This window comes from Melospiza melodia, chromosome 26 (assembly GCF_035770615.1).
Source record: "Melospiza melodia melodia isolate bMelMel2 chromosome 26, bMelMel2.pri, whole genome shotgun sequence".
Classification (NCBI taxonomy): Eukaryota; Metazoa; Chordata; class Aves; order Passeriformes; family Passerellidae; genus Melospiza; species Melospiza melodia.
In genome coordinates, this window is record NC_086219.1 from 2,471,912 (window position 1) to 2,499,686 (window position 27,775).

The following is a 27,775-nucleotide window of genomic DNA, read 5'->3' on the forward strand; positions in this document are numbered from 1 at the left end:
AATGGCAATTTGTGGCTGGTGGATATAAAACTGTGGTCAGGAGTTGCCCAGATGACCAAAGCAGATGATAACCGAGGCAGTGCCTGTCATCTGCAGATGGATCTGCCCAGAGCATGCAATCGGGCAGCTCCAGAAATGCTGCTGGGTGCAGTTTTGGCTTTTTCACTGGACAAGTTGATTTAAGTCCTGACATGCCATCTAACATCTACTTTAGGTTCCATTCTAAATAAAACAAGTCAGCTTTTTATATGTAACTGTATTCTTGGTATAGATACAAGGATTAACCTAAAGAAAAAAAAAATATTTTTGGATGCACAAAATGAATATATGAAATGTATTAAATGAATGTATGGAAGTGTATTAAATGAATACCTGAAAGTGTATGAATTGATTTTGCTCAGTCTAAAGCAGAATGCCAGCTCTGTATTCTTTTACCTAATTAAGTATATGCCAGGGCATAATGAAGGGAGACAATTACAGGGACAGGTGACAGCATGTACAAGAATGACTATATGGGGGCACGGGATGTATCCTTGATAATCTGTTATCTTCCTCCCCTCTCAATCCAGTCAGCTTTGAATCTGCCCTAAGTTCATGCTTTGGGTTTTGATTCCTCCAGCTGTGCTCTGTAATACAGATATTCTTTGCCAAGCAAATGTCACTCTCTGAGATGTCCATAATGATTGCAGAGCCACAGGATGCCCCGTGAGATATTTCCCATTTAAATATGGAAACAAATGATTGTAATGATGCTGATTTTTTCCAGGGTAATTATTGCCAAGCACCGCTGTCCCTTAGACGAAGTTGCCATGCATTTGGCTGCACTTAGAGGGTGTTACTTCACTGTGATGCTCCCTCTGAACAGAGGAGTTTTAACAGCGTGAGAATGGAGAAGGTGGGGCTTGGTGAAAAGATAATGGCAGGGAGGAAGTGACTTCCCAAAGAAGCTGAATGAGGGACCAGAGACAAGGAGAGAGGCACAGCTTCAAACAGGCAGATGCTCCAGCAGGGCATTCTCTTCCTCATTTTTTGCTACAAATGTCTCAAACCCCCTCCTCTATTTCTGATCACTGTAATTAATAGTGAGCTTCATTGCCCTCTCTCTTTAAAATAATGTCAAACTGGATCTGTGCTTTCACAACAAAACATGTTAGGGCAATGTTTCAGAGCTCAGCTTGTAATTACAAACCGAAGGAGCCTCCCAGAGACTCAAACAGTTACCAGCAGCAGGTAGGATCCCAGGTTTCTGTCTGCTGTGGTTGCTGTTTTGGAGGGAGCCTTCTTTGACCCTCTTCCTCTAAGGAAGGCATCCACTGAAAGCTTTGGAAAGGTGAGTCTTGTGTAGAAGATGGGTAAGGAAAGGGAAAGGGAAAATGCCAGACAATGCCAGAGATACGGGATGGAGAGCTGACAACAGGTAAGAGGAGCGAAGAGCTTCGAGGGTTGGAGGTGGAAGTGGATGAGGGAGCCATGCACGCAGTCCATGCACTTGTTGTGCAGAATGACTGAGCTAAGTGTGTATGTACATATTACACCTCTGTGTGTCTCTGTGTATAAATTAATTAACCCCAGCATGAGTGCTTTGGCTTCTGGAGAAGTTGCTGCTGGCAAAAATGGAGCTTTGTGTGTGGAAAATCCTGGGGTGAGGGAAGAAAGAGTTGGTGCCTCTGTCTGCTGAGGTCAGTGCATTGCACATCACCTAAGTATGTTCCTGTGGTAAATATCTCACGGTTAAAGTAACTTCCACTGTTTAAAAAATGTCTTCTCCAGGGTATCCACATGCAAGAAGATCCAGGGAATGTTTGTAACTCCTGTGCTCCTGGGAAGGGCCCTCACACCCATCCTGTCAAGACTGAGCTCCGTGGTTCTTTCTCCACACTGATGCTGCAAATCCTCTTGGTCAATGAGTGGAATATGTGGCAAAAGAATTAAACCAGGACAGTCTCCTGAATGTGGAATCCCAGAGAAGGCACTCACTGGCACTTCCAAAGCAAGCAAAGCAGCAACATCCTGAAATTGTTGCTTTTTCTCGGCTATTTTCATTGCTTGGCTGAAACTTTCTGCAGATATCTGCACTGAAGTGCTTTGTTTGACTTGGAGCAAGCTGTTGCTACGCTGCTCTGAAAGCTTGAGATGGCTCTGACTTCTCCAAAATCTCTAGCAGGGGATTTGACACAAAGAGAAGAATCCAGTCTCCATGAGGGAAACTGCTGCCATTTCCTCTCTGCAAACATCCTCCCAGTGGGTGAGTGGAAGGTCCCATCCTTTAATCTCATGGTTTGGTATTGAAAATGCACTCTTTTCTTTTTCTCCAAATTTACTTTTATTGTATGGATATTTCATATGGGACAGCTAGTTTTTCTTAAATTTGAGGGAACTGTGCTTGAACATTCCTCATTCCCTTTTTTCTGTGTAGTTGGTATTGTGATTAGAGTTTGGGTAAAGTGTATTAAAAAAATCCCCAAAACAACCATTGCCCTGTACACTGAGAATAACTTTGAATCAATCTTTCCTCTGTCCTTGCTGTGCAGTCTGCGAGATTTCAGCTGTGTGAACAGACCTTCATGTGCAGGATTTGTAAAACCTGTAAAAAAATGTAGATGAGTATCCTGGGATGAGACTGTCAAGAGATTGCAACTTTTTTCCTTGATCCTTTCCAATGCTTCTGGAAAATGTTTCTTGAAGTTGATGAGGCTGGGATTTATAGTGCCTGAGGTTGTGGCTCTGTGCCATGGAGTTGTCTGAACTGAGCTGGGAGATGCAGGGCTCAAAGAATAACTATTGTTGGCTGCTGCTCTTTTTTCAGTGTTGACAGCTCGCACAGGGGAAAATGAGCTCTTCTCTTAGGAAGCTCTGGAGATTACAGATGTGATTGTGCACATCAAGTGTAGACTGGAGATTGGGTAGGAGGGAGGGAATTGTGTAACTGATGTCTGTGGCAGATGAATTTGTGCTATGGGAGACATCTGAGGGAGGAGGGCCTGGGTTTTTTTGCATTTAAAATAAATAATAAAAAGATTATTTAGCCTAATATTTAAATCAAAACTTCATTTATTCAACACAGGACTCATTTGCTTGAAATGCATTTAATTTACTGCCTACAGTCATGAAGTAGACAGCACTGAAAGTTTTGGCTGGGTTTTCATAGGACCTAATTTTGTAATTTTGGTTAAATATCCAGCAATTGTGAGATCAATTTTGGTTTTTGTTGGCTTCCAATTTGTGCTGATAAGTATATTTTTTACTAGCTGAATATATTTATATTGTAGGTGTACTAAAAATGGCCTGTCAGTGAAATAACTAATCCATGATTGATTGTCATTATCCTGGTTCTTATCTTTCTTACACATTTACTGATGTTACTTTTCCTGCTAGAGCCATCAAGCCATTATCATTGTCCCAGTGTGCTCCTTATATTGATTTGCAAGGAGTTTGAAAAAGTAAAGTGCAGAAATTTGGATGTGAAATGGGTGTATTGCATCATTTGTGTGTTCTGGCACCACACAAGTGAGGTGATCCATTCCAGTTATGGCTATATCACACAAAGTGACTGTTGGGGAGCTCATTTTTTATTTGTAGGCTGAGGACTCTGGATGAAGCTCTGTCAGTGTGCAGACCTAGGACAAAGTGCAAAGCGAAGGCAGAAATAGCTGGAGGGAGAGAAAGTCTGCATTGTGCACTTGCAGCATTCCAATGCAAGTGGGTCTGGACCTGAACAAAAGCTGGGCTCAGGAGTCCCTTTGCAGGCTGGTTCAGAACACCCACTTGAGCCTGGCCTTGTCTCCCTGTTTAACTCTTTCCATGGCTCTGCTGAAGTGCAGCTCTGATGTGGCTTTGCCTCTGTGCAGTGACAGACTCTGAGCCACCTGCACAGAGGTGACAGCGACAGTGCTGAGCTGCTCTGGAGCCTTCAGAAGCAACATTGCAGCTTTGTCAGGCCAGCCTGCCAACTGCAACGCCTCTCTTTTCATGTTTGGGTGAGTTTATCTGCCAGAAAACTTAGGGAAGGATGGAGCTGGAGTTAAACCACTGGTTGCAATTACTCCACAAAGTTAATTAGTGCCCCTCAATTGATCCTTTGGCCCCACAGTATCACAGCTACCACAATCTCCTTCTGTGCTCACTCGTCTTGGAGCTCTTGTGCAGCTTTCTGATGTTTCATCAACTGAGACACTTTTCAAAACCTGTTGCTTTTTTGCAGTAAAATCTCCGCTTTTCTGTGTAGGCTGTACATGGATGAGGAAGCAGATTGCTATGCAAAAAGGAAATCTGAGTGGAATGCAATTAACTTTTACATCATTTGGTTATATATAATGTCATTAGTCCTTATTACAGCAGCATTGGGAGAGTCCAAAATCAAGGAGGGATATGGCAAATTCAGTAATCCTCTATTTTTCAAATATGCTCTGGCATGTCTAGACTCACTTTTCCCTTGTAATCTGATGAAAGAGTGCTGTGCACAGACATGCAAAATCCTGTTTGCTGAGATATGTGGTACATCAGATTAGCCTGGAGAAGCACTTGAGCTGCCCTTCAGCTGGGGCTCCAACATCTGCCTGGCTGTGGGCAGCTGCTGCCATGGCAGGGCTTGGGCTGGGGCATCTCCAGAGCTCCCACCCAAACCCCTCCATGGCACCAACTGAGCAGAAGGACAGACAGACAGGTGACATTTTGTGAATTGGCACCAGCTGTCTGACAGGAACTTCAATTTGCGTTAGATTTCTGTGAAACTGCCCAGTTTCACTGGTTTTTCAGCTAAAATGTGACCTGATGCTGCAGTTCTGCTTGTACAAGGCAGTGAGGGAAGGATGGGACCTGGTTTGGGTTTGAGTTTTGTTGGTCAGGTTGAATCCAATCTGAGCAGGCACACTGTTATTTATCCCTATAATGATTGAACTCAAACATGTCATTCTCCTCAGGGTGCTGTGACACAGACAGTGGTGCTGCACAGCTGTGACACCAAACCCTGAAGGTTTTGCACAGTGTCGACTGAGAGCTCTGTTTTCAACACCTTTTTTCCTTTCTGAATGGAGGACAAGGCTGTAGTGTAAGGAACACTGAGAGCTGCTGTTTGTCCTCCCTTTTGCTGCAGAGGCAGAAATGCACAAGTGAGGTTTGCAGAATGCACAATTGTTTCCTTTGTTGGCAGTGTCAGCTTATACTAATTTATGTTAATGAGTCCACAGACTGTTGTAATGAAGATATGAACCTCAGCACACAATACTGGACTGCTCAGGTCCAGATTCTAGTTCTGATTCTGTTACTGCCTTCTTGTTTGGCTCTTTTTGTAATTTCATTTTATCCTTTTTCTGTCTCTTATTCTGATTACAAATGAGAGCTGCTGTTCCTGCACAACAGACACTTCTCAGTCATGTTTAGCTCTTTTTTTACGTGTTCTGAAATACAAATAATAATAATAATGTCCAACCTCAGCAATTCAGAACTGAAATAACTCTGGTAAGATCTAGAGAGTGGCAATAGTGGGTGCTGATATCAGCTGCTTGGGAGCTATTCTGCAACATGCAATCTGTAGACCACAAAGGAGTCTGAGTCCTGGAGGTTTTTAATCTTGGTTGGTGGTGGCCTGGAGTAGATCTGAGGACTGATGGAACAGTGAAACTGAATCAAGTTTCATTTTGTGAAAAAGACTGGTTTTGGACGTCCAGGCTCAGTAAAATTCTTTAATACTGTTCAAGTCTTAGAAGGAAAATTGTTTGAACGCATTCAGCTTTTGAGAATTTTTATACCACATTAAGAGATGACAAAATTATAAGAAAGTGTCCCTTTGTGTGAAGCAGAGCGCACTGTGAAGGACAAGGAATTGTCTTGGGGCCACTGCAGGCAGAGGTGACCTTGGCTGGGGCTCAGCACCCAAGGGCAGCTCTCAGCTCTGCCCATTCTTTCACACTCCATAAATAATCCTCCTGCACCTGATGGAGGGCAGGGATTTGGGGATCGTGTGTGGCACAAGGTGCCTGGAGGATGTCTGGCTCCTCACTGCCAGCAAAGGGCTGAGCAGGAGGTTCAGGAGTCCAGGATGAACCACTGAGCCCAGGACCTTGAACTTCATTATGACTGTAATACTGCTTAAGTGTTTTGTCTTTCAGCTGATGTGACTCAGATTCCTTTTTCCTGTCTCTGAGGAATGTATATTTGTTTCCTCAATAATTTTAGTTTCAGTCAAGTGACCATTTCAAGCCTTGCCATTTAGCCCATACAGATTCAACAGGTAATGAAAATCTCTAAGGCTTTCTAGATTAACTTCTTTCTTAGATTTTTTTTTTGGTTGGGATTTTTGTTTGCCTGTGTTTTTGGTAAAGTGCATTGTAATGTAGTTTTTGGAGGCTCTGTGCCAAGATGCCTAAAGGTGTTTAGTCTCCTAACTCCTATTCAGGCTCAGACATTCCTGCTGCAATCTCTTGGAAGGCAGGACCTAAACAGCAATGAATTGTCACCTGCTATGGAGAAGGGAGGCATCTGCTTTGTCCCAGCTCACACAGCCTCTGCCCTTGGTGGTGATTTTGTTTTAGGATCAGGAAATACTAATGACCACCTGTCTGTGCCTCAGTGAGGTTTGTTAGGATAAAGGTGGTAAATGTGACATGAAAAGGAATGTGCCCCATAAAGGTGCTTCTGACAGAGCTCTGCTTTGTTCTCCTTCTCCATGGTCCACAGGAATATTGCAGTTTGGCCTCACCTTTCTTTGCTCTGTGCTGGTGAATCATGAGGCTGTAATAAAAAGGGCAGCGTTACCTGGATACTCAGTTTATGTAGCAGCTCTGCTTTTCCTGTAAAAGTTAACTGGGGAAAAGGAGATAAAAGGCACTGACTGAACTCCGTTACAGAATCAGTATTTTTTTCTCTGGATAAGAAACTGAATCACCTCAATGTTACCATCTGCTCCTTCTTTCTTCTCCTCTGCCCCCCTAAGTGCTCCTGCCCTATCTGATGCACCTCTCCCTGCCTGTGAGGATTTTGTGTGGTGGCAAAGGGACAAACCCAGCGGAACAAACCGCACCGAGCGCGCTCCATCCCCGATCCCGGACCCCGCTCATGCCGAGGCTGTGTCGCGGTTGCCATCTGCTGGGTGAGCACTCTCACAGCTCCGTCCTGCCAGAACCCAGCCCGGGACCTTCCCGCTGCCTCAGAACCGCCTGAGTGAGCGCCGCTGCCCCTGGAGCTTTGGTACCTGGCATCCCTTGAGAGTCACTAACCAGGCCAACTTCTACTTGTAACCGCTGCTCCTTGCAGGCCTGAGTGAAAGTTCTTGATAGGTGTACCTGGTAGCAGGGAACTTACCCTGGTTTGACCCTAATAACAGCGAATTAGGTAAAAATTGTGCTCAGTCAGATGGTTGGAATAAGTGCAGCATGTTTAGAGGTAGTAAACCAACTTCTGGGTTGACTGAAGCAGTGCTGGAGCAATTAAAAATGAGGTCTTTACAATGCTGCGAGAGGAAAAATCTGTTCCTTTCATTCATTCATATGAGTGCTCAGCCTGTGTGTTGTCAGGGATGGGAGGGGTGGAAATGCAATATTGTTTAACAGCGTGCAACGATATTGGCATTATCTGTGGGAAGTTCTGGAGATGCTGCCATTAGCTGTGAATAATCCTGTCAGTCAAAGCCACTCACAGGGATGCTGCTCTGAGGCTCTGTAAACAAGAGCTGAGTCTCTCCCTCTTACGCTTTCTCACAAGCAAATTATTTGTATCTGCTGATAGTTTTGGTGAACTTAACCCTCTGAAAGCCACCAAAAGCAGGTACAGCCAAATGACTACTGGCCTGTGTGTCTTACAGCATGGCTGGCTTTGGTTTGCATTTGGAGTTTGGCAAATTGTGTTTTAAAATCATGACTGTGATACTGTGAACCTCCCTGGCTTTTGGTGTTACCTCCCCAAACATTTCAATGCCCTTCATCTCCAAGCAGTTTTCTATTTATCTTCACATCAGAATCTTATCTGTCAGTTTGATCTGAGGTTAAATGCTTCATCAGAGAGAGGAATGCTTTGTTTCTTGAGAGAACAAATAACTCCAGTTGTCTTCTGAAGCAAACCATGGTGGTTTTCTCCAGTTATCAAACTATGAGGAACCACTTGATGTGTGGTTGCTGCCATCTCCCAGGCAAATCCAGGATCCTTCAGCTGCATTTCTGGCTCTGTAGAGAAGAAATGAGAATATTCTTGAACTCATGATCTCAGAAGTACAAACCACGAGTTAAACCTGTGTAGCCACTGCGAAGAGAGGCTGTCCTATTATGGCCCTTTTGTGCTGAAAATGCTCTGCACACAACAGAAGAGCTGTGAATAGTTTAGAGGAGAGTGAGTGAGATTGTTTCTGACAATATCAGAACCACTGATATTTCCCTGAAGTAATAATCTTTTTCCCTGCTGAAATGCTGCAGTTCCAGGCAATTGGCTCAGTGAAGAAGACAAAAGGTTTTAAACCTGTTTAGAGACGATTCTAATCCCCTTTACTGGTGTCTCTCTCCCTGAACTGAAAGGGGGGATGTTGGTTCCCAGGAGAACAGCAGGATTTGTGACTGGATCTGAGGAAGGAAAAGCTCCAGCTTGTGTCACAGTGAATGAGCTGTGGCAGGAACTTAGAATGAGTGGGACAATCAGTGAAAGTCAGAGGAAAGTAATTCCTCCACATAAAGGAAGTGTGCTCCAGCACCAGGCAAGTCATTGGGATAGTGGCAGATACAGGAGCTGGGTTGCTGTCAAGATAATGCTCAAAAATCAAGGAATGAAACTTAATGAAAGTACAAAAATGCTCATTTGCTAGAATTAAGTATGAAAATAGAAATACATTAGAATCACTAGCATTCAGATCTATGATTGCAGAACAGGTTTTGTCCCCATTTACCAGCAGAAAAAAGGAAGAGATGGACTACAAAGTACTGTTTGAAGTAAGGGGGAAAAAAGGTTTGTGCTTCACCCTGCATGGTGTTCTCTGGAGGAAAATGGTTAGTGTGGAAAATCTAGTTAATTTGACTTGTTTTTCTCATAGACCTCTAAGTAAAAATTTGCATCAGAGAGGTTTTACTGTGGGCAGGGATTAAAAAGTTGAAACTCTCTCAAGAGATGCAAATATCTACAGAGTTTTATATATACATACATGCATATATACATATATTCATATATTTATGTTTATGTAATAGTTCTCCCAGGAAAACACTAAACTTGGGGAAACCTTTGCTGACCTGGCTGAATGTGGAACTGGCTATGGGGTGGTGTTACTGAACTCTGTTTCTTTTATAGAACAGGTGTTGAGAAAGTGAAGATCATTTGTTGTTGCCTCACTGAAAATTCACTGCAGAGGAATGAACAGGATTCTGTTCTGTTGCCTTGAAAATGAAAGTGTTTGGGGATGGTGGGATACACAGGTGCACTCACATTTCATTCTTCTAGCAGCAGTGAATGTGGTTTCATTGCAAATAATTCTGTTCAGTTTTGGATATTCAGGGTTAGAGGTGTTAAATGTAAACCTGAAGAAGCAGCAAGCATTAATTGGTGGAGAATAAATCCCTACTGGGGACCTTTGTAAGTTTTAGAAGCTGTAGGGACTGAAGAATGAATCTGTGACCCTTAGTCCCTCTGGCATTATTGAACAGGAGCACCTTGTGTGGTTGTAGATCATGGCTGGGGTGATGTTGACTGGAGTTCCCAGTTAAGCAGTGGAAGAGAAAAGCAGAGGAAACCTTAAAAGAAGGAACATGAGCATTTAACAACTGTCAGAGAGAATCCCCTGTAGAGGAGCACACATTTCAGTGTCATTTCAGTGACAGGAGACACACCAGCAAGGAGCTGTCAGCCAGCAAAGAGTTAATTGTTCCAGCAAAAAGTAGTTTAGATCAAATCCTACCTCTCCTCTCTCCCCCGCTTCCTCGGTGTTGTGTAGAGGAAAGGAGCTTGTACATCACAAACTGACAGTGACTCCTCAGTGCCTGAGCTAATAAACGGGATGAAATTCAAACTGCCTTCTCACACAGACACAGACTTGCAGAAGAGGGAGCAAGACGGAGGGAAAATGCAGAGTATTTTTACTTCCTAACATAGGAAATTGAGAAAAACCCTCTTATCTCTACAAGATGATGGATTTAGGAAGCCCCTCGCAGAAACACAGTAGGTGGATTTATTCTTTTTTACCTCATCCACTAGAATTTTTGCTAGAAGATAAATTGTACTTGTGCTTATGGGCTCAGTTGTTGTTCAGTAGTACTTTCATAGCATCACATTACTCTTTTTTTTCCTCACTTGCTCAGAGATATTCAACTATTTGACCCTGTTTGTTAGAGGATAGTATTTTTTAGATCTCATCAGCTCACTGTCGTTTCAAAAGATCTTTTATCTTTAAGAAGGCATGTTTTATTAATTATGGCCATAGTATCTAGATAAATACAAAGACTGCTAAGTAAATGGAAATCCATTCCACTTACAGCAAATGAAACATGTATTGCTTCGGAGAAACCATAATGCTAAGGACAGAGCAATTCCCAATTCTCTGAATGAATTGTTTACTCCAGAGCATTTTCAGCAGCTGTAGACATTGCATTTGAGTGTGCCTTGCAAAGTTTACTGATGGAGGAAGGGAAGGTTGGCTCTTAAACAGCAGAAACTCCACCACGATGCACTGTGCTAAACTCTGCCCATCATTTCTTGGTGTCATTACTCACTGCTGTGTGTATAGAATGATTTCTGCTGGCACACAGTGCTGCATTCCTGCGTTCTCTCAGTGATTTTACAGGAGTTCTGCTGGTGTGGATTATGCTGCTCAGGTTGGGCTGTGCAGTCATCTCATCTTTACCTGTGGTGCACAGTTCATTGGAGCCATTCCCGTGTGCATTCCCAGGTGGTTCTGCAGTGCTGTGTACACACGTTTGTCAGCTGCGTGTCTCGTGGCAAAGTGTGTTTGTGCAGAGGGGGCTGCTCCCTGGCTCTGTGGCTGCTGGAGGATCACACCACTGCACCTCTAATGATGGTTGTAACACTTCAGCTACCCTGGGTAATGAGCTATTTGGAGGAGATAATTAATCAACTAAATGACTGACAAGTAAATTACAATCAGCGCTCGGAATGCATCTCTGTTAGAAGCACCTGCAGGCATTCAGGTGCTGTGCAAGCCAGGTCCTCAGCTCTATTCTGCATTTTCCTTCTCTCTGTGGGCTTTATATAACCTTCCCCACTCATCTCACATGCATTTGCACAGTCCTACTGAGATGATTAATCCTCAGCTGGAAGAGCTTTTTTAATAGTACAAGTACCAGATTTTAGACTCAAGCTTCTTACAGACAGTGTAGGGATAAAGTCTGGATTCTCTGCACTGCAAATCGTGGTTGTGACGTCCTGTAAATGTGGCTGTGAGATCAGAGAGACTTTGCCAACAACTATCACCAGAGGGTCTCTGAGTTCTTCACTGTCTGCTTCAGAGCCTGATTTGCTCTCCTGCCCTGAGTTCAGGTGGCTGGACAGGGTGTGCTCTGAGCAGTTTGCTCTTTGCTTCTCAGTCTAAGTTGTGAGCTGCCTGCAAGCACCACACAAGATGTGCAGATTTCCTGCCTTGGTCAGAGTAAAATTTAAAGCAATAATAAAAGTTAGAATTGTGAAGATTGAGATTGTTGTGAAGATTCTGGGCTAAGACTGAGATTGTTGTGAAGATTCCATGCTTCTTTTTTGTTGTGAAAGGTGCAGCATAAGTAGGTAAATTAGGGACAAGAGACAGTGCAGTAACAGACTGTGCCATTCGTTTCTATAGCAGAAAAACAGCTTTTCTATCAGTCTCCAGCACCTGAACAGGTGATGCTTCTCTCAGTGGATGAACTGCACTTACTTGTGAGAGGAGGAGGCTCAGTCATTTCTCTGGAAGACGCTGCCTGGCTTGGCACAGCTCTTTGTGTCTCAGACTTGTCGTTCATGCAGCGCCCTGTGCACTGGATTCTTGTGCCCATCAGCCTGGTGGGACATGTGCAGGTCTGTTTGCAGTTTCTGTGAGGATGGAACAGCGGGGGCTGTGCTGCTCTCGGTGTGCCCTGGTGCTCTGGGCAGGGTTTGTGCTGCTCTCGGTGTCCCCCTGTCCCCAGGGTTTGTGCTGCTCTCAGTGTCCCCTGTCCTCCTGTCCCCAGGGTTTGTGCTGGTCTCAGTGTCCCCTGTCCCCCTGTCCCCAGGGTTTGTGCTGCTCTCAGTGTCCCCTGTCCCCCTGTCCCCAGGGTTTGTGCTGCTCTCAGTGTCCCCCTGTCCCCAGGGTCTGTGCTGCTCTCGGTGTCCCCTGTCCCCTGTCCCCAGGGTTTGTGCTGCTCTCAGTGTCCCCCGGGCAGGGTTTGCGCTGCTCTCGGTGTCCCCCTGTCCCCTGTCCCCAGGGTTTGCGCTGCTCTCGGTGTCCCCCTGTCCCCTGTCCCCAGGGTTTGTGCTGCTCTCAGTGTCCCCTGTCCCCCGGGCAGGGTTTGCGCTGCTCTCGGTGTCCCCCTGTCCCCTGTCCCCAGGGTTTGTGCCGCTCTCAGTGTCCCCTGTCCCCTGTCCCCTTTCCCCCTGTCCCCCAGGCAGGGTTTGCGTTGCTCTCAGTGTCCCCTGTCCCCTGTCCCCTGTCCCCAGGGTTTATGCCGCTCTCAGTGTCCCCTGTCCCCTGTCCCCTGTCCCCTGTCCCCAGGGTTTGTGCCGCTCTCAGTGTCCCCTGTCCCCTGTCCCCCTGTCCCCAGGGTTTGCGCTGCTCTGGCCGCTCCAGCGCCGCCCGCCCGCTCCCCGCGCTCCGGTGCCCGCAGCGCATCCCGGCGGCAGCGAGCGGTACCCGCGGGATGGGGACGTCGCTGTCCCCTCCTGGAGCCGCTCCTGGGCCACACCGAGCGCCGTTTGCAGCTGGGGCTGCTCAGCACGCTCTCGTGTTTCCAGCTTGAGAGCCAGCAGCGCTTGGAACCGAGTTGCAGCTCTGGAGCGTGTGATGCACAACCTTACTATAAACGTAGGAACTTCTTCAGCAGCCTTTCTTCACCTTTTTTCTTATTTGCAGGCTTTGTATTTTCAAATGGCATCTGTTGCCCTGACTGAGAACTCTGTTATTGAGAATTAACAGTGTATTTCTGGTGATAATTATCAATTCACTTGTGACCTTAACTCCCAGTTCAGGCTGACACAAGATAGCAAAGACGTTTGATACCCCATGTGCTTCTGGCAAGATTTTCATTTGGTGTTTGGTTCTTTGCCCGTGTTTCTGGGCCAGCTTTCATGCCATGCCCCTGCTGTTCAGCCATTCATGTTCATAAGGTGCTAGCTCTAACCCTCTTAAAAAAGAAAACCCAGCTGAGGTCAAGCCTGGCAGTACAGCTTTGATGCTTGCTGCTGTAGCAGAGAATTCAAAGTTTAGTCCCCCACAGCTCTCTCCCCTCAGAGCAGTCTCTCCATTTATTCATACATTATTAACTGGTGATTTGAGTAACAGATGTGTATGGGGGGGCATCCATAATTTATTTCGAGGATGAACAAACCCCGTGGACAGTGAGGACAGGCTGAGCTCCCTGCTCTGGTGGGGGCAGGGGGTTCCCTTGAGGAGAAACAGGAGAGTTTATGCACCTTTGGGAGTAAAATCAGCTTTGGGGGAAAATTCTGATCCTGGAAATACCCTCTGAGAGGGCAGAGCAAGCATAAACTGGGTGCAGGGTGTCACTAAGAGCAGTGAAGCTGCTGCTTGCAGGGTAATTTTTTGCTGCTCAGGCTGGCTAATCAGATAAACTGAGTTCTGTGCTTTCATTTAATCAGTGCAAACAGCTAAAAGGGGTGACTGTAATTGTGATTTAGCAGTGACAGGCAGAGATATGTGCAGAGAATTGACTTGCAGCAAGCTCCTGTGCCAAGGCAGGACCTGCAGCACCTCTGTGCTGTTTGTGGGACAGCCCTGGGATGTGACCAGGCCTGTGCCTCTTGAACCCTCTGATTTGCTCTGCTGGATTTTGGGTCAGGTTTATGTGATTTTTCTGTCTCCAGTCAGAAAAGCTCATCTTTTATCTGCAAGACTCAGGTCCAGAAAAATTTTATACTGAACATCTTAACCAGAGGTGCCTTGAGCAACTTGAATGAAATCCCTTACTTTGGCTCTATGGGGTTTCACCAAATGGGAAATGCTTTGTAGAGTAGAATTTTTTTAGATTTTTTTTTTTTCTCAGGTCAGATTAAAACTAAAGTATTTCACTAAAGGTTCAAATAAACCTATTCTGTCAGTTTTAGAACAAAATATGCCGATTTTTAAATTGATTTAAGCCATGATGTCATGTCATGTCATGTCATGTCATCTCATCTCATCTCATCTCATCTCATCTCATGTCATTTAAATTTATATATATCTAATCTATACTACATACTACCAGGTACATCTAGTCTATAATATATATATAAATAACATATACTATATACTATCTTATGTGCTTTTTAAGCCAGTAACTATTTTGATGAACCAAAACATGCTGATTCAAAATGCATGGATTATTTTGGGAACTTTCCTTTGTAGAAATCCTTAAACCTTCCCATTTATTTTCACAGTTTTCTGCTGCAACACTGCCCACTGATGCTTGCAATACCTGAAAGAAATCTAAGCATATATAGTTGTTATGAGACATGAACTGTGACTTGTAATAGCAGTAGAATAAATATAATTGCTAAAAGAAGAGAAGGGACTTCTGGAACAAACCCTTCTGGTCCCATATGTTTTAATTCTGCCTGTGCCAGTCTGCATTTGTGTCATGGCTGAGTCTTTGGTTCCTTCACAAGGTGATCCAAAGGAAGACTTTGGCACCCTTAGAGGTTCTTGGAAAGAAACTTGAGTTTTATTCTTGAGTCTCTTCCATGTCTAACTTCAAGCCCATCTGTGAAAGCCCAGTATTCTGGGTTAGGATTTTTCAGCACAGGTCTGGTGTAATATTCTGCTGTTTCTGTGCAGAACAAATGGCAATGGAGGCATTGAAGGAACTGGGGCACAGTCAGTTCTTTCACTGTTGGGTTTTATGAATAAACAGCAAAGACCAAAATGTCACTTTTCATGGTGTTCTCATGGCAGTGTGTGTGGTAAAACCAACACAGCTGAGTCTGGAACTGGAGCAATCCTGGCTCTATCCACACACAATATGTGGAACAGCAGCTCCTGCAGCAGGCTCTGCAAGGAATGTTCACATCCCACACTGGAGAAGGACACAACACATCCCCTGAGCAGGGCTTTACCTGCTACTGAGCACCAAAACACCTCAGCTGAGGGGGGAAAATCAGAGAGCAGGACACAACACATCCCCTGAGCAGGACACAACACATCCCCTGAGCAGGGCATTACATCCACCCTGAGCACCAAAACACCTCAGCTGAGGGGGGAAAATCAGTGAGCAGGGAACTGCAGCCCCCCCAGAGGCTGTGACCTGGAACAGGGAACCAGTCTGTGGCTCCATGGGCTGGCTCCTGGGCATGGCAGGGCACAAGAATGCAATTCCATTTACAATAAAATGCACTGGGTGTTTTGTAACAGTCCCTAAGTGACAGCTGGGAGAAGGGGGATGAAAGGGGAGGTAGGTGAACTGGCTTGCAGGTATGAAACAGAGCTCAAGGATTTGAGCCGTGTAACGCAGTTTAAATTCCACATCTCTCCGCATCTTGCAGAGAAACCTAATTTTTTTAAATCTCCACAGGCTTCTCGGAGACAGAAGATGCTAATTTTAGAAATGTGGCAGCTCGTCTTCTTCCCCACCCCCTTCCATTTGCTGCCAGAATGCTTAACAATCCAGTAAACAAGCTGTAGGAAAAAGGGGAATAACCTCAAGAGCTGAGGTTGGTGTTGGCCCCTTGTCCGTGGCATTTTTGGGGAAGGTTTTGCCCCCTGCCCGTGGGTCATGAGTTTGAAACCGATTTAAAAATAGAAGAGTAACAGCTGAAGTGACGGTGAAAAGAAGTATTTAAAGGTGCAGTAATCGTGGCTGGCAGGCCCTTTGCTGACCTGATTAATTCTGCACCAGTACTCAGGATAGTCTAAATTAAAGCATTGCATAAGGAGAGTGCTGGGAAGTAAAGGAACAAGCCTGAAAATTTCATGTAGAACTCGGATATCTCATTTCTGGTTTCTCTACACGCCGAAAACGTGACACAGAAATCTCACGTACCTGCTATGGGAGTTTGTTCTAATTACAAAATACAAATGCACCACAAAAAGGTCTGATTTGAGATACCTTTCTACTGTGCAGAAAGGTTCTTCTTAATGAGTACCCAGAGTCCTAATTAGTGCAGATAGTGACTGATAATTTCCACACTCTGTACTGCTCTTCTTGTGTTGCTGCATCTTCATCCTCTGCTTCAATCTTGTGTGGGCAAACAAAGTTTGGACAATGTTTATCCAAACCCACATGTATTGAGGCTGCAACCCTAATTATCTCATTATCAAGCCTTAGAGTGCAAAATGTTTTGTCCTCATTTTGGCAACAGGTGGAGTGATCTGAGTGTTTCATGATGAAACTTTTTTATTTAGGAACTTCTGGTGCAAAGCACCCAAAATTCCTGTGGCTTAAAAAGACCCAGCACTTCTCCACTATTATTATGCAAGTCTTTTATTGTACCTGCTCTTGTGGGCACTTGAAGCTGTGTGTGCATAAATAGATGGGGAAATGTTTAAAATTAGGCATTAATTGCTGCTTCAGAGCATCTGTATGACTAGAAGTTTTGTGTTAGACCTACACAAGGCACACTTGTGTGCTCAGTCTAGAAAATCTGCTATTTTTAAAGTAGGAAATGTGAGGCACTGAAGTGTTCATTGCATTTGGAACACGTGGATAATAAATCTGCTTAAATTTAACATGCATCATAATTTCAAAAACCCTCAAGTGCCTGGAAAGTTTAACAAAGCATGAATGCCTCATCTACTTTGTGCCTCACAGAGCAATGCATTTATCTTTTCCAATTTATTTGGGACAATGGAGCAGAGTGCAGCACAGCTGTTTTCTATGGATGCAAGCATATGTGTCTTCTATTACTAATTAGTAATCAATTCCACCCCACCGTGCCTTTTTCATGGCTCAACTGTCTGAGAACTGTGTCTGTGCTCAGAAATCCATGTCACAGTTGTGACTGAATGAATTGCAAGTTTTGATTTTGGGAGAAAATTAGCTCAGGAGATTTTGTCATATGTGTCAGAGTGCTGTCTGCTGAAAAATGAAATGATTAATTTATTTCTTGGCTCCATTCCTGTCTTGGGTATCTCATATCTTGTCCTCAGCACACACCAAAGATGTGATTTACCCTGAAGCAGGTTATTATCTGTTCACAGGGACAATCCATGTAGTTCAGCAGTCATCATTCTGCTCTGGTTGTGGTTTTTTGTGCTTTTTGCACAGCTCTCCCACAGTGCTGACACTGGATTCTCAGAGCCAGACAATGGGCTGCGGGCTGGAAATGTGTCACAAGCAGAAACAGGACCAGGAGCAGGGAGCTGTGAGCAGGATCCCTCCCTGCCAACATGGAAACATGGAATAAACAACTGTGCAGGGCTGCACCTGAGTGAGAATATGAATGCAGAAACATGGAATAAACAACTGTGCAGGGCTGCACCTGAGCAAGAATATGAATGCAGAAACATGGAATAAACAACTGTGCAGGGCTGCACCTGAGTGAGAATATGAATGCATTTCTGTTTTTAAGGGGAGAAAAAAGATTGCATGGAGCAACCAAGGGATCTGAGGTAATTGAACATTAATTTCTGTGAACTGTGTCTCTGTTGCTTGGTTGCCTCTGGGATAACCAGACTCACTGGAGTGACTGAGGTTTAGCACCTCACTGGAGGAGTTGACAAAACCAAGTAGAAAAGGCAGGGAAAGTACTGTGAGGGAGGAACTACAGTCACAGGGAGGGGAAATGATCTCCAGGATCATAATTCCAACACAACTCCTTGCTAGGACACCTGGAAGATCTCCTGCCTAAGGTGTCCAGCTCCCAGCTGTGGCTGTACAGAATTCCTGCACTCTGCAGGGCAGCTTACACTGCTGCCTGTGGGCTGCCTGCAGCTTGTCACATATTCCATGACACCACAATGAGAGCAATTGTGCAGCAAGATATAACACAGGGTTTGACTTTCCAGTTATAAACCTCGGAGGGACAAAGAGGAGCGGTGAGCCAAGGGATTTTTATGTTTTCCTTTTAGTGATCTGAGAAGAAGTAGCAGGAATTCCAGCAGCAAGCACATCTGTCTGCAGCTGTCACTGCAGCACCTCCAGATTTTATCACCTGCACACAGCACAGCCACTCACTGAAGTGTTTTTGTCTAAACAAAGCTGTCCAGCCAATCATCTTTCCCTCATTTTCAAATTGTTAATCAGAAGTTTGAAAACACGTTGAAAATTTGTTTATAAAACAGGGCAGGAAACAGAAGTGCTGCAGAGAGCTTGTGGTGTGTGTGGGGCTGGGGTTGTGGTGCTGTGGACTGTGGTTGTGGTTCTTGTCACTGAAGTGGTTGAGAACTCAGGACTAGCTCAGTCTGGTTGGTAGCTGAACTTTACTTCTGAAGGGTTTATAAGGCCCCAAGATCTATTTGGATCTGGTTTTGCCTTCTTTCATTACTGCCTTTCCCCCTTCTCTGCTAGACAGGAGCATCTTCCCATCTTATGTAACACAGATTTTCTTGGAAGAATGTGTGTTCCCTAAAAATCTCAAACAGCCAAGATGATTTATAGGTCTATAAGAAAATAGGCCACCAAAACACTTCAGTTCTTCCAATCTCCAAATCAGAAAAAAGATCTAAGACTGAAATAATAAAGATTGTAAATGTTGTTTATTCCGAAACTGCGCGGTGAAAAAAAATCAGGTTAAACCAGCTCGGTTCAACCAACTTTCTCAGTGTTCTCTTTCCTTCTGGTGCTCAGTAGAAGTTTGGGAGAAAGGGGGTGAAAGGGAGACCCAAAGGAATGGTTGATACCTCTGAGAGCCAAAGGAATGGTTGATACCTCTGAGAGCCAAAGGAATGGCTGATACCTCTAAAAGCCAAAGGAATGGTTGATACCTCTGAGAGCCAAAGGACTGGTGGTTATTTCTGTGTTATGAACAGACTGGTGAGCCCAGGGAGGTGAGCTGGTCACTGGCAGAGGCTTTCAGGAGCAGGTACAGTTTTGCTGTTGAGTTTTGATTCCTGTCCTGCTGTCAGACAGGATGGGAGCCTGCAGCACTGCACATGTGAAGGACATTGCCTTTATTCCTCTGCCTGAGGAGCAGCACAAGGCAATGGACAGCACACAGTCCCACAGTGTCTGATTTTATTACAGAAAGAGTCACAAAACTCATTTATGCAAAGCATCTCTTTGGTATTTACAGCACATTCAATGCCAGTCATTTTGCCCTCTATTTGTGTTGACAATGGAGAAGTCATTACTTTCAAGCTGTGAGAGTTTTGATAGCAGCCTTCAAGGCAATGGTTGTTTTAGTTGAACAGACAGTTGGTGGTTGTTTTTACTGTTTCTACCCCACAAAGATAATTTTATTTGGAGAAATCTATCTTGTATACAGTGTGCTGGGCCTCTTCACCTTTCCTCTGCTGAAAGTACTTGGGAAGGTATCAAGGGGACCTGGGGAGAATTTCAAATTACAAAGACAAAACTATTGCTGCAGTAGATTGTGCAATCCCATGCCATCATCTGATGCAGGGCTGGAAATTGATCATCCTACTGGATGTTGAATTTTTTGTTGACTCAGGATTAAATATATGGAAGGATCTTAGAGTTTTCTAGTCTGATAGTGTCCGTCTTGGTTACTGTCTGTAAACATTTTGCAATAAAGCCTTAATTTGAAACTTCCCAACTCTTCATATGTTAAGAGAATGGAGATTTTGTTCTATGTCTTGCCACCTGCTGTTCTCTTCTGTGGTAAAGTACATTGGTAACTATGGGAACAAAAACTTAAGAACAGACACCCACATGTGTTGAAGTTGATTTATAGAAGGTCTTGAAGTGATGCCACGGATTGTGAGAGATGGAACTCTCTGGATGGAGTTTAATGGCTTTCAAGGAGGGCTCAGTGTTTGACTTCCAGAAGTTATTTAGGACATCCCTGACGTTGTGGATGTTCCATTCTCCACTTAACCATGGTGTAACGTGGTGGTGCTGCATTTCCCAGCTGGCTCATTCAGTCCACAGCAGTGCTAACACCCCTCCCTTGTGCTGGGCAACCAGATCTCTGTTATTTCTGTCAGGAAATGGGTATTGGAATGTGATAAAATGTGGCAGCTGGAGCCTTGGGGTGAAGGATGTATGTGTAGGTGAATGTGTAGTCAGATTATAATGTAGCTGTGCCATCAGCTTGGGTGCCTTGTGCTGTTTCTCTGGAAGTGCCCTGCTCCTTTCCAGGCAGCCAGGATGGGGCTGAGCCCTGGCAGAGGGCTGGGACAGCTCAGGATCCTCTGTGGAAGTGCAGCCACACAGCAAGGGCAGAGCTTTGTCAGGCCATGGCCCAGCTCCCCTAACCAGGGCCAGCTGCTCAGTGCCATCACCCTGGGCTTCCTCTGCACGTCCTGGAAAGAGGGAATTGAGAGAAGTCCTGGAAAGAAGGAACTGAGAGAAGTCCTGGCCCCTTTTAGTCCCTTCTTAGGGCTTTAAACCTTAGTGAAGTGACAGCAGCACTCCACCAGTCACTCTTCTGCTCTGCTTGGTAGAGCTGGAGAGCTGGGGATGGAGGATGAAGGAATTAGGGCATGCTATGCTCTGTGTGATATGGAACTGACAACGGGGCAGGTTTGCTCCATGCCAGCACTGTGCTCTCCAAACTGGAGTGCTGGTGACCTTTCCCAGCCATGAATAAACTTCTGGTGTGAATCAGAGCCCACAAATCCAGATAAAAGTTTGTCATTGGTTTCAAGAGTCAGCAGATTGTCTTTGCACAGAGAAATTTCCTGGTTTAGACAAGACATTACTTGGAATAAGAGAATCTTTTAATGTAAAATGCTTTGGTCTCGATGATAGCACAGTCTGTGTTCTCTTTATTTCAAAAAATTTGCATGTGTTGTGAAGGCATTCAAATGTTTCTCTGACGTTTGTTCTGTGACCCTGTTCTAACTGCACAGCAAAAAACTCCCAGAGAAACAAAACATTTCATTTTATGGAATTTATGTCATACAGTAATTAGCTACTGATTCTGAATCTCTAATAGTCTCAGATGGGATTATATTTTTCTTCTAAAGAAAGCATAGCCTGGTGAAGCAACAAGCTTTGCTGAGTTTGATGGGGTAATTAGTGAATTTGTTGATAATTCTTAGCTGTAATCTTTAAATTTGCTCTGTCTCTTGATCAGGCTGTGAGGAATAGGTGGTGTTGAATGGGAGGTTTGTGTCTAGCAGTGAATTGAGTGTGAAGATTTCCTGCCCTAGGATTCCCCAGAGGAATTGTCTGCCAGGCACTTTCTGGGCTCAGCACTTGCCCATCTTCTCCCTTCTGATATGAGATGGAGATTTGTTGATAACCCACACTTGCCAACAGGAAATAAGAACAGAAATGAGAGTTTTAGGATAAACTTGGCACATTGTGTGCAGTGCTCACCCTGACAAGCCTGTGTTGAAGCTGCAAGAGGAATTACCCAAATGAAAGTGGTGTAAATACAGGAGGCCCCAGAGGCTCCTGCAGTAAGTGCTCCTCAAGTGCTCCTGGATGGGTTGCTCAGGAGATGGGACCTCAGGGGACACAGCTAGTGCTGAAAGCCACTAAACAAATAGGATAATGTTTTATTGAAAGTAAACTTGAGCCAAGTCCTGGAGCCATTCCTTAGATGGCAATGACCATGGATTTGTGCCTAAATGAAAACTGCAGGGGGTTGTGTCAGATCTTGCAAAGATCTTGATCTTTCTGCAGTAGTGACTGATATCTGAAATGCAAAGTTGATGTAGGATGGAAGCAGCAGGAGAATGCAGCTGCAGCAGCTGGGAATATGAACAGGAGTCAACATTCCCAGCGTGGAGAGCCTGGGTGGGGTGGGAGAAAGGGACTCTGTGAGCATTCCTGCGCTGAAGTGGGTCAGGATGGGGAGGTGCAAGGCAAGAGGGAAACACCAAACAGCACAACCAGATTGGCTTCAGCTCCTGCAGTCAGGGGGGAGAGGATCCAGAGAGATCCTGAAGGACCTGTGTGGGGTCACTGCCTGATGGCAGGAATGCCCTGGAGTGTCCTGGGTGTTGGGCAGGATGCTGTGACCCTGCCTACCCTGCCCAACCCCAGCAGCAGATTCCTTTCCCAGAGGGGATTCTAACTTTTCCCAATCCTTTTTCCCTTTATCCTTTATCATTCCTGTTTAATTAGACTTCAAGCCCTCAAAGGAACAAATTGTTTTATCCTGTGTATTTCAGTGGCATGTAGGAGGGGCAGGAACTATTCCTGGTTGGAATTTCTAGGCAGCACCCTCACACCAAGATGCTGAAATTCTTCTCCAGGATTTAGACAGAACTCAAAGGTCTGTGTCTGTCTCCTCCTGCACTGTGCTTTGGGACACAGGCTACAATAATGTGCATTGTTTCCTAGCCATATCCCATCAATTCTGCATTAATATTTCCTTGCAAGTTAAAAAGGTGGGAAATTTGTCATCTTTGCCAAGAAAAGGAGTTAGAAAGGAATCCAAAAAGAACAGCTTGCCTATTTTTATCAGTAGCTGCAGACTTGCTTTCTAAACTTAAGCAAGTCTGGGAGGATCCCATAACAATGTGTAGGATGCTGAATGGACACAGGGGAGGCATTAACATAAAAAAGATGTTGGTTTTTTTCCCCTCTTAAATGAAGTAGCACCTCACTGACGTTTGCTGCCTACTGCAACACATCCCAGAGGAATTAAAAGTGAATTATCCTCCGTGCTTCTTTGCTGACATCCACAAGTTTTCCCTTCAGTAAAAGGGAAAGGAGTAAAGCAAAAAAAACCATCCCCAGGTGCTGCCTGGGAGCAGGGAGGCAAAGAGTTAAGGAGCAGTTATCCCAGGTGGCTGAACACTTGAGTTGCAGGGAAAGGCTGGGAACGTTCATTGAGCTCCTGCACTGGCTCCTACCTGGCAGCAGCTCCTGCACAGGGAATAAAGGATGAGGCTGCTCGGAGCACAGGCAGCAGGCATCCCCAGGAGCCCTCGGATGCTGCAGTGAAACCACGGGCAGGGCTCCTCTCCTCCCTCTTTGCAAGAGTCTTTTCAAAGATCAGGGATGTGCATATGGTCTGTGCTGCTTCCTCTGGTGTTTTCACTTGAATCTCTCACTGGAATATGGATGATGCAAGCACAATTAAATGCCTCAGTCCTGAAAAAGGTAAGGGGGAAAAAAATGTTGATTTTAACCACCTTTCTGAGGGAAATTAGTTTTGCTGTAAAGTGTAGTTTACAAAGCTTCCTTGGACACTTCTTTTCTGTTATTCAAACTTAAATGCTTTAAACAAATACAGCAGGTTCTTAAGGGAGCTTTTGCTGCACCTTTGCCTCCTACTACCACTAAAGCTTAAATAATAAATGTGTCTCTAATGGCTGTTTCCTCCTGCATAAAGTGTGCAACGAAGGAGTGCACCAGGTATGTTCATGTTCCTTTTCTGCTCGCTTCACTAGCTGCTGTCACCATAAGAAAGGCTTTCTATTTTTAACCTGAGACCTTCTGCTACCCACATTAGAAGAGAGAAAAGAGACTCTAGTACTGTTGTGAGTCAGCTGTATTGTTTTAATTTTTTAAAACAGGTGATTTGCTACTCGTTAGATGTAGTTTCTTTACACCCATCCAGCAAGAAGAGTGCACAGAATCAGTTGGGGCTGAAGTTTTCCCTGGTGGGATTAAACCAGGGGTGAAGTCAGGGAAGTGCCTCGAGCTGGGAAAACTGTGCTGCAGTGTCCTGCATGCTGAACTTGGAGCTCATCCCTCCTCAGCTGATGGCTGATGAATCTATGAACCCAAGACCGATTCTCAGAAGCCCAATTTTTATTTTTAAAAGCTTTATTTCCTCCTTGATTAACTCAGGAAAAGCCCAGAGAGAGAAACCCTTCCCTGTGATGTAAATTAATTGACTTCAGTGCCTGGCTGCTTGTCTGTATGCATTCTGTTATTTTATGCCTGTTAGGCTTGTGGTTTTACAGGAGTTATGCAACAAGTCAAGGAGGATGTCTTGGGTTCTGTGTGCTCAGAAAAGCTGCTCTGGACACTGGTCTCACACCTTGGTGTCTTTGGGAAGCAGAGCATATCCCTCACTCAGCTAATCAATGCTTAATGCCTGTTCCTCAATGCCTTTTGAAGGAAGAACTCCTTAAAGTTCTCTCTTCTTTTCTAAAATTCATTCCTAGATGAAAACTTCACCAAAGTGGAAAAATGCTTGGCTCTAACTTGGTGTTTGGCTGTCAGAATCAAACCTCACACCTGTGAGCTCTGGTTTGGGTTTGCCTTGTCTTTGTTATTAAAATATCATAAATAAGCTCCAGCAATGCCATTCACTGAGAAAAGGACAGCAGGTAACTCAGGTGTGGCTGCTCCTGTGCAGTCACTCATCACTGCAGCAAATACTGCCCCAGAAACTCAAGAAGGATGTGGAGGTGAGAATTACAGCAAATTGACTTTGAAGGGTCCATTCTAGAGCAGAACTGTAATTCAAATAAGAAGAGGGTGACCACAGAACATCACATAGGAAAAGCTTCTGTTGTACATAGAAATTGCCTTTGTTTTTTCCATAGTTTTATGGCCATTTTGGAAATTGTTTTGTTTATTGGTGAAATTAATATACAATCCAATAATGCTTCTAGGCTGCAACAGATTTAATGAATCTGAGAAGTATGCAAACAATTCAGGTAATAATGAGAGAGTCTCCATGTGCATCACAACAACAGACAAATGTTACCCAATTTCCTTGGAGATTTGTTCAGAATGAAGCAGAGATGATGAGGTGCATTTGGGCATTGTCAATATTTATTTAAAAAGCAGATTTTAATACTTGGCATAAGAATTTATTTACCTGTACCATATTGCTGGCATAGAGGCTGGAGATTTGGGAGCGTGGAAGCTTTAATTGAGCAATGTGCTGAAGAGGGAGAAACTATTTTCTGTAAGCAAGATTTTTTTTTTGTTTGAAGGAAAGAAGGTGGTTTTCTTAAATCTTCAGAACGTGTAAATCCTCAAGTTTTGGATGAGTTGGCTGAAGTGGTATATTATAGAATCCTGGAATGGTTTGGCTTTTGTTTTGTTTCATCCCTCTGCCATGGCAGGGACACCTTCCACTATCCCAGGGTGCTCCAAGCCCTGTCCAAGCTGGTCTTGGGCACTTCAGGGATCCAGGGGCAGCCACAGCTTCTCTGGGCACCCTGTGCACCCTCACAGGGAACAATTCCATCCCAATATCCCATTTCATCCTGCCCTCTGCCAGTGGAGAGCCTTAACACGCTTTCAATGACTGCATTTAAGAACAGAAGTGTTCAGGACTGAAAACCAGAACAGTTTGGTTTTGAAAAGGTCATGATGGGACAGCCTGAGTATTCCTGATCCAGTTATTGTTCTCTGAAAATGCACCATAGGCAGTGGTACTTTAAACAGACAAGGTCCTCAGGGAAGGTGTGATGGAGCAGGAACTGTGTCACCTAAGTCCTTTTGGCTTCTTCCTACTGGGTTCAGCTTCCAGCTTCTGAAAACAGGAATGAGAGAGGGGCTCTCACCTGAGGATCTCCCTGGAGATCACCCAGGTAGCAGCTACCCAGGGTGATTCCAGTAGCAAGCTGCTGAGGCTGAGATTGACTCTGTTTGTGCTTAAACCAGCTCGGTGCTCCTGCCAGATGGTGTCCTTCTAAGCCAGGGAGTGGAAACACCTGGAAAACAAATGGGCTCACTGAAAAGAGCAGGGCTTCCATGGGCTGAAGCACAGGCAGGTGGTTGTGGTTCTTTTTAAGGGCTCCACTTCTTGCTGTCATCTGCAGCATTAAAAGGAAATGGAATTCTCCTCCCCCTTAGATATAAACCAGTCGTGATGCAACTGAAGCCAGCAATTCCCCAGGGTATGGAAGCCTCCAGAAGCCTTCACATGATGGTCTGTTCAAACACTCACAGTGAGAGGCACCAACACTCAAGCTCTCAAGGCTTTGGTGTTCCACTGACTTGCCACTCCTTTTTTAAGGGGTTCTGGCTGACTAGAAGCTGAGGAGTCATTGATGATATTCCTTGTTCCCAGTAATTCTGAAATGCTCAGCTATCAGTAAACAAACAGCTGATACTGTCAGTGCTGTTGGGAGGAGAATGGGCCATGTCCTGAGAGAAGCATCTTGTCTGGGGAAATCCTTCAAAAACGTGGCAGCTGGCAAACATCTTCCAGTGGAACAGCTCATGGATGTGGCTGCAGAATTTCAGCCTCCAAACTGCTCCAGACTCCCAGGAACAGCATTTGCACAAAGTCACTGGGGAAGATCAATACTCAGGTGTTCTCTGGTTCTCCACATCACTGCTCCTGATTTTGCCTTTTACTGAAGATGTTTCTGCTGATCTAACCCTCAAGTAGAGATGGTTTCCAGATGCCTCATCTTCAACTAGATTTAAAAAATTAGGGAAACATTGCAAAGAAAATGTCATGTTAATGCTAAGTGCACATCTCCAAATTAGCTGGTAGCATACGTGCAGATTGCTGATTCATATCCCTTCTGTCCCTGACAATCATTGGTGGGGGGGAGTGTGAATCCAGTCCAGCTAAATGGGAAAGCTTTCCCACTTCAGGGAATTACAGAGGGATAATCAATATTGGCCTCTGTAGGTCTAAAGACATTATGTGGCAGAGAGCAACTAAATTTTTGACATGATGTGATCTGCCATGGAGTGAATGTGGACCTGCCAGTACTGAACAAAGTCCAGAACCGCTGTTAAATGTGGCTCTCTGTAAAATATTTTCCTGAAAGCCCATTTTTCCAGTTCAGCCAGCGAGCTGACACTTGCATCAGCCTTCAAATGCCTGCTTATCTTCTGGCTCTAAGCCCTGGGGAGAAATGAATCTGTCAGGATGCTTTGTTTCGGGCTGAGGTGGATATTGGAGGCCATAGCAAAAGATAGAAACAGATTTCCTGTAAGAGCTCAGGAGCAATTACTTTGCTTCCTGTACATTTACCTGAGCCCTGCTGAATCCAGGACCAGATGAAATTGGGGATCAGCTGTGAGGCTGCAGCCCCTGAGCTTGCTGTGGGCTCCAGCTCAGCACCCTGCACTCTCTGTGTTGTTTTCTGCTGGTGATTTTCTCCTCTGGGATTGCACCACGAGGTTCCTGCTCAAAGGAAACCACAATTATGGTCATCTTTCAAGCCTCCAGAAGGACCTGCCATTGGTTTCTGAGATTTACAGATGCTGGGTTCTGTTGAGTGATAAGTTTTTGGTGAGTTAAGGGAGATTTAAAGAACAGCCTGATAAGGCTGTCTCTTGGATGTCAGAGAAGCTGAGAAAAGCACTGAATGAAGACAGAGACTGAGTTATTCCTAGAGCCATTGCAGCTCCTTTTTTTCCCCATCTTTCATGAAACTGGTCTATATTTGAAGAAATAGGGAGTCTGTCACATATTTCAAAATGTACATGGCTCAAAAGGAAGGTCTGGAACAGTTCTCCATTTATACAGACAGAATACATTAAAATTCATCCCAAATACAGAAGTAAAATTTGTGAGTTAAAATCACTTTTGGTGATGCATTTCAGTATTAGGTCTTTCAACGTGTCTTGCATTCCTGTGCCCATTTTTCCTTGGATTCTTGAATTCTTAGAGGGGTTTTCCTAGAAGGAGTAATCATATTGATGGATTGCTTTTGTCCCAACCTGCCCTAATCTCCCTCTCTGTG

At 44.7% G+C, this 27,775-nt stretch overlaps 1 protein-coding gene across 1 annotated transcript in view; it reads left to right on the forward strand.

Moving 5' to 3' along the window:
• Window positions 1–27,775, forward strand: part of PLCH2 (phospholipase C eta 2) — a 76,410-nt gene that overhangs the window by 7,220 nt on the left and 41,415 nt on the right. The window contains exon 2 of the mRNA XM_063176774.1: window positions 1,771–2,245. Coding sequence (XP_063032844.1) covers window positions 2,134–2,245 — 112 coding nt within the window. The 5' untranslated portion in view covers window positions 1,771–2,133. The remainder of the gene's footprint in view (window positions 1–1,770; window positions 2,246–27,775) is intronic.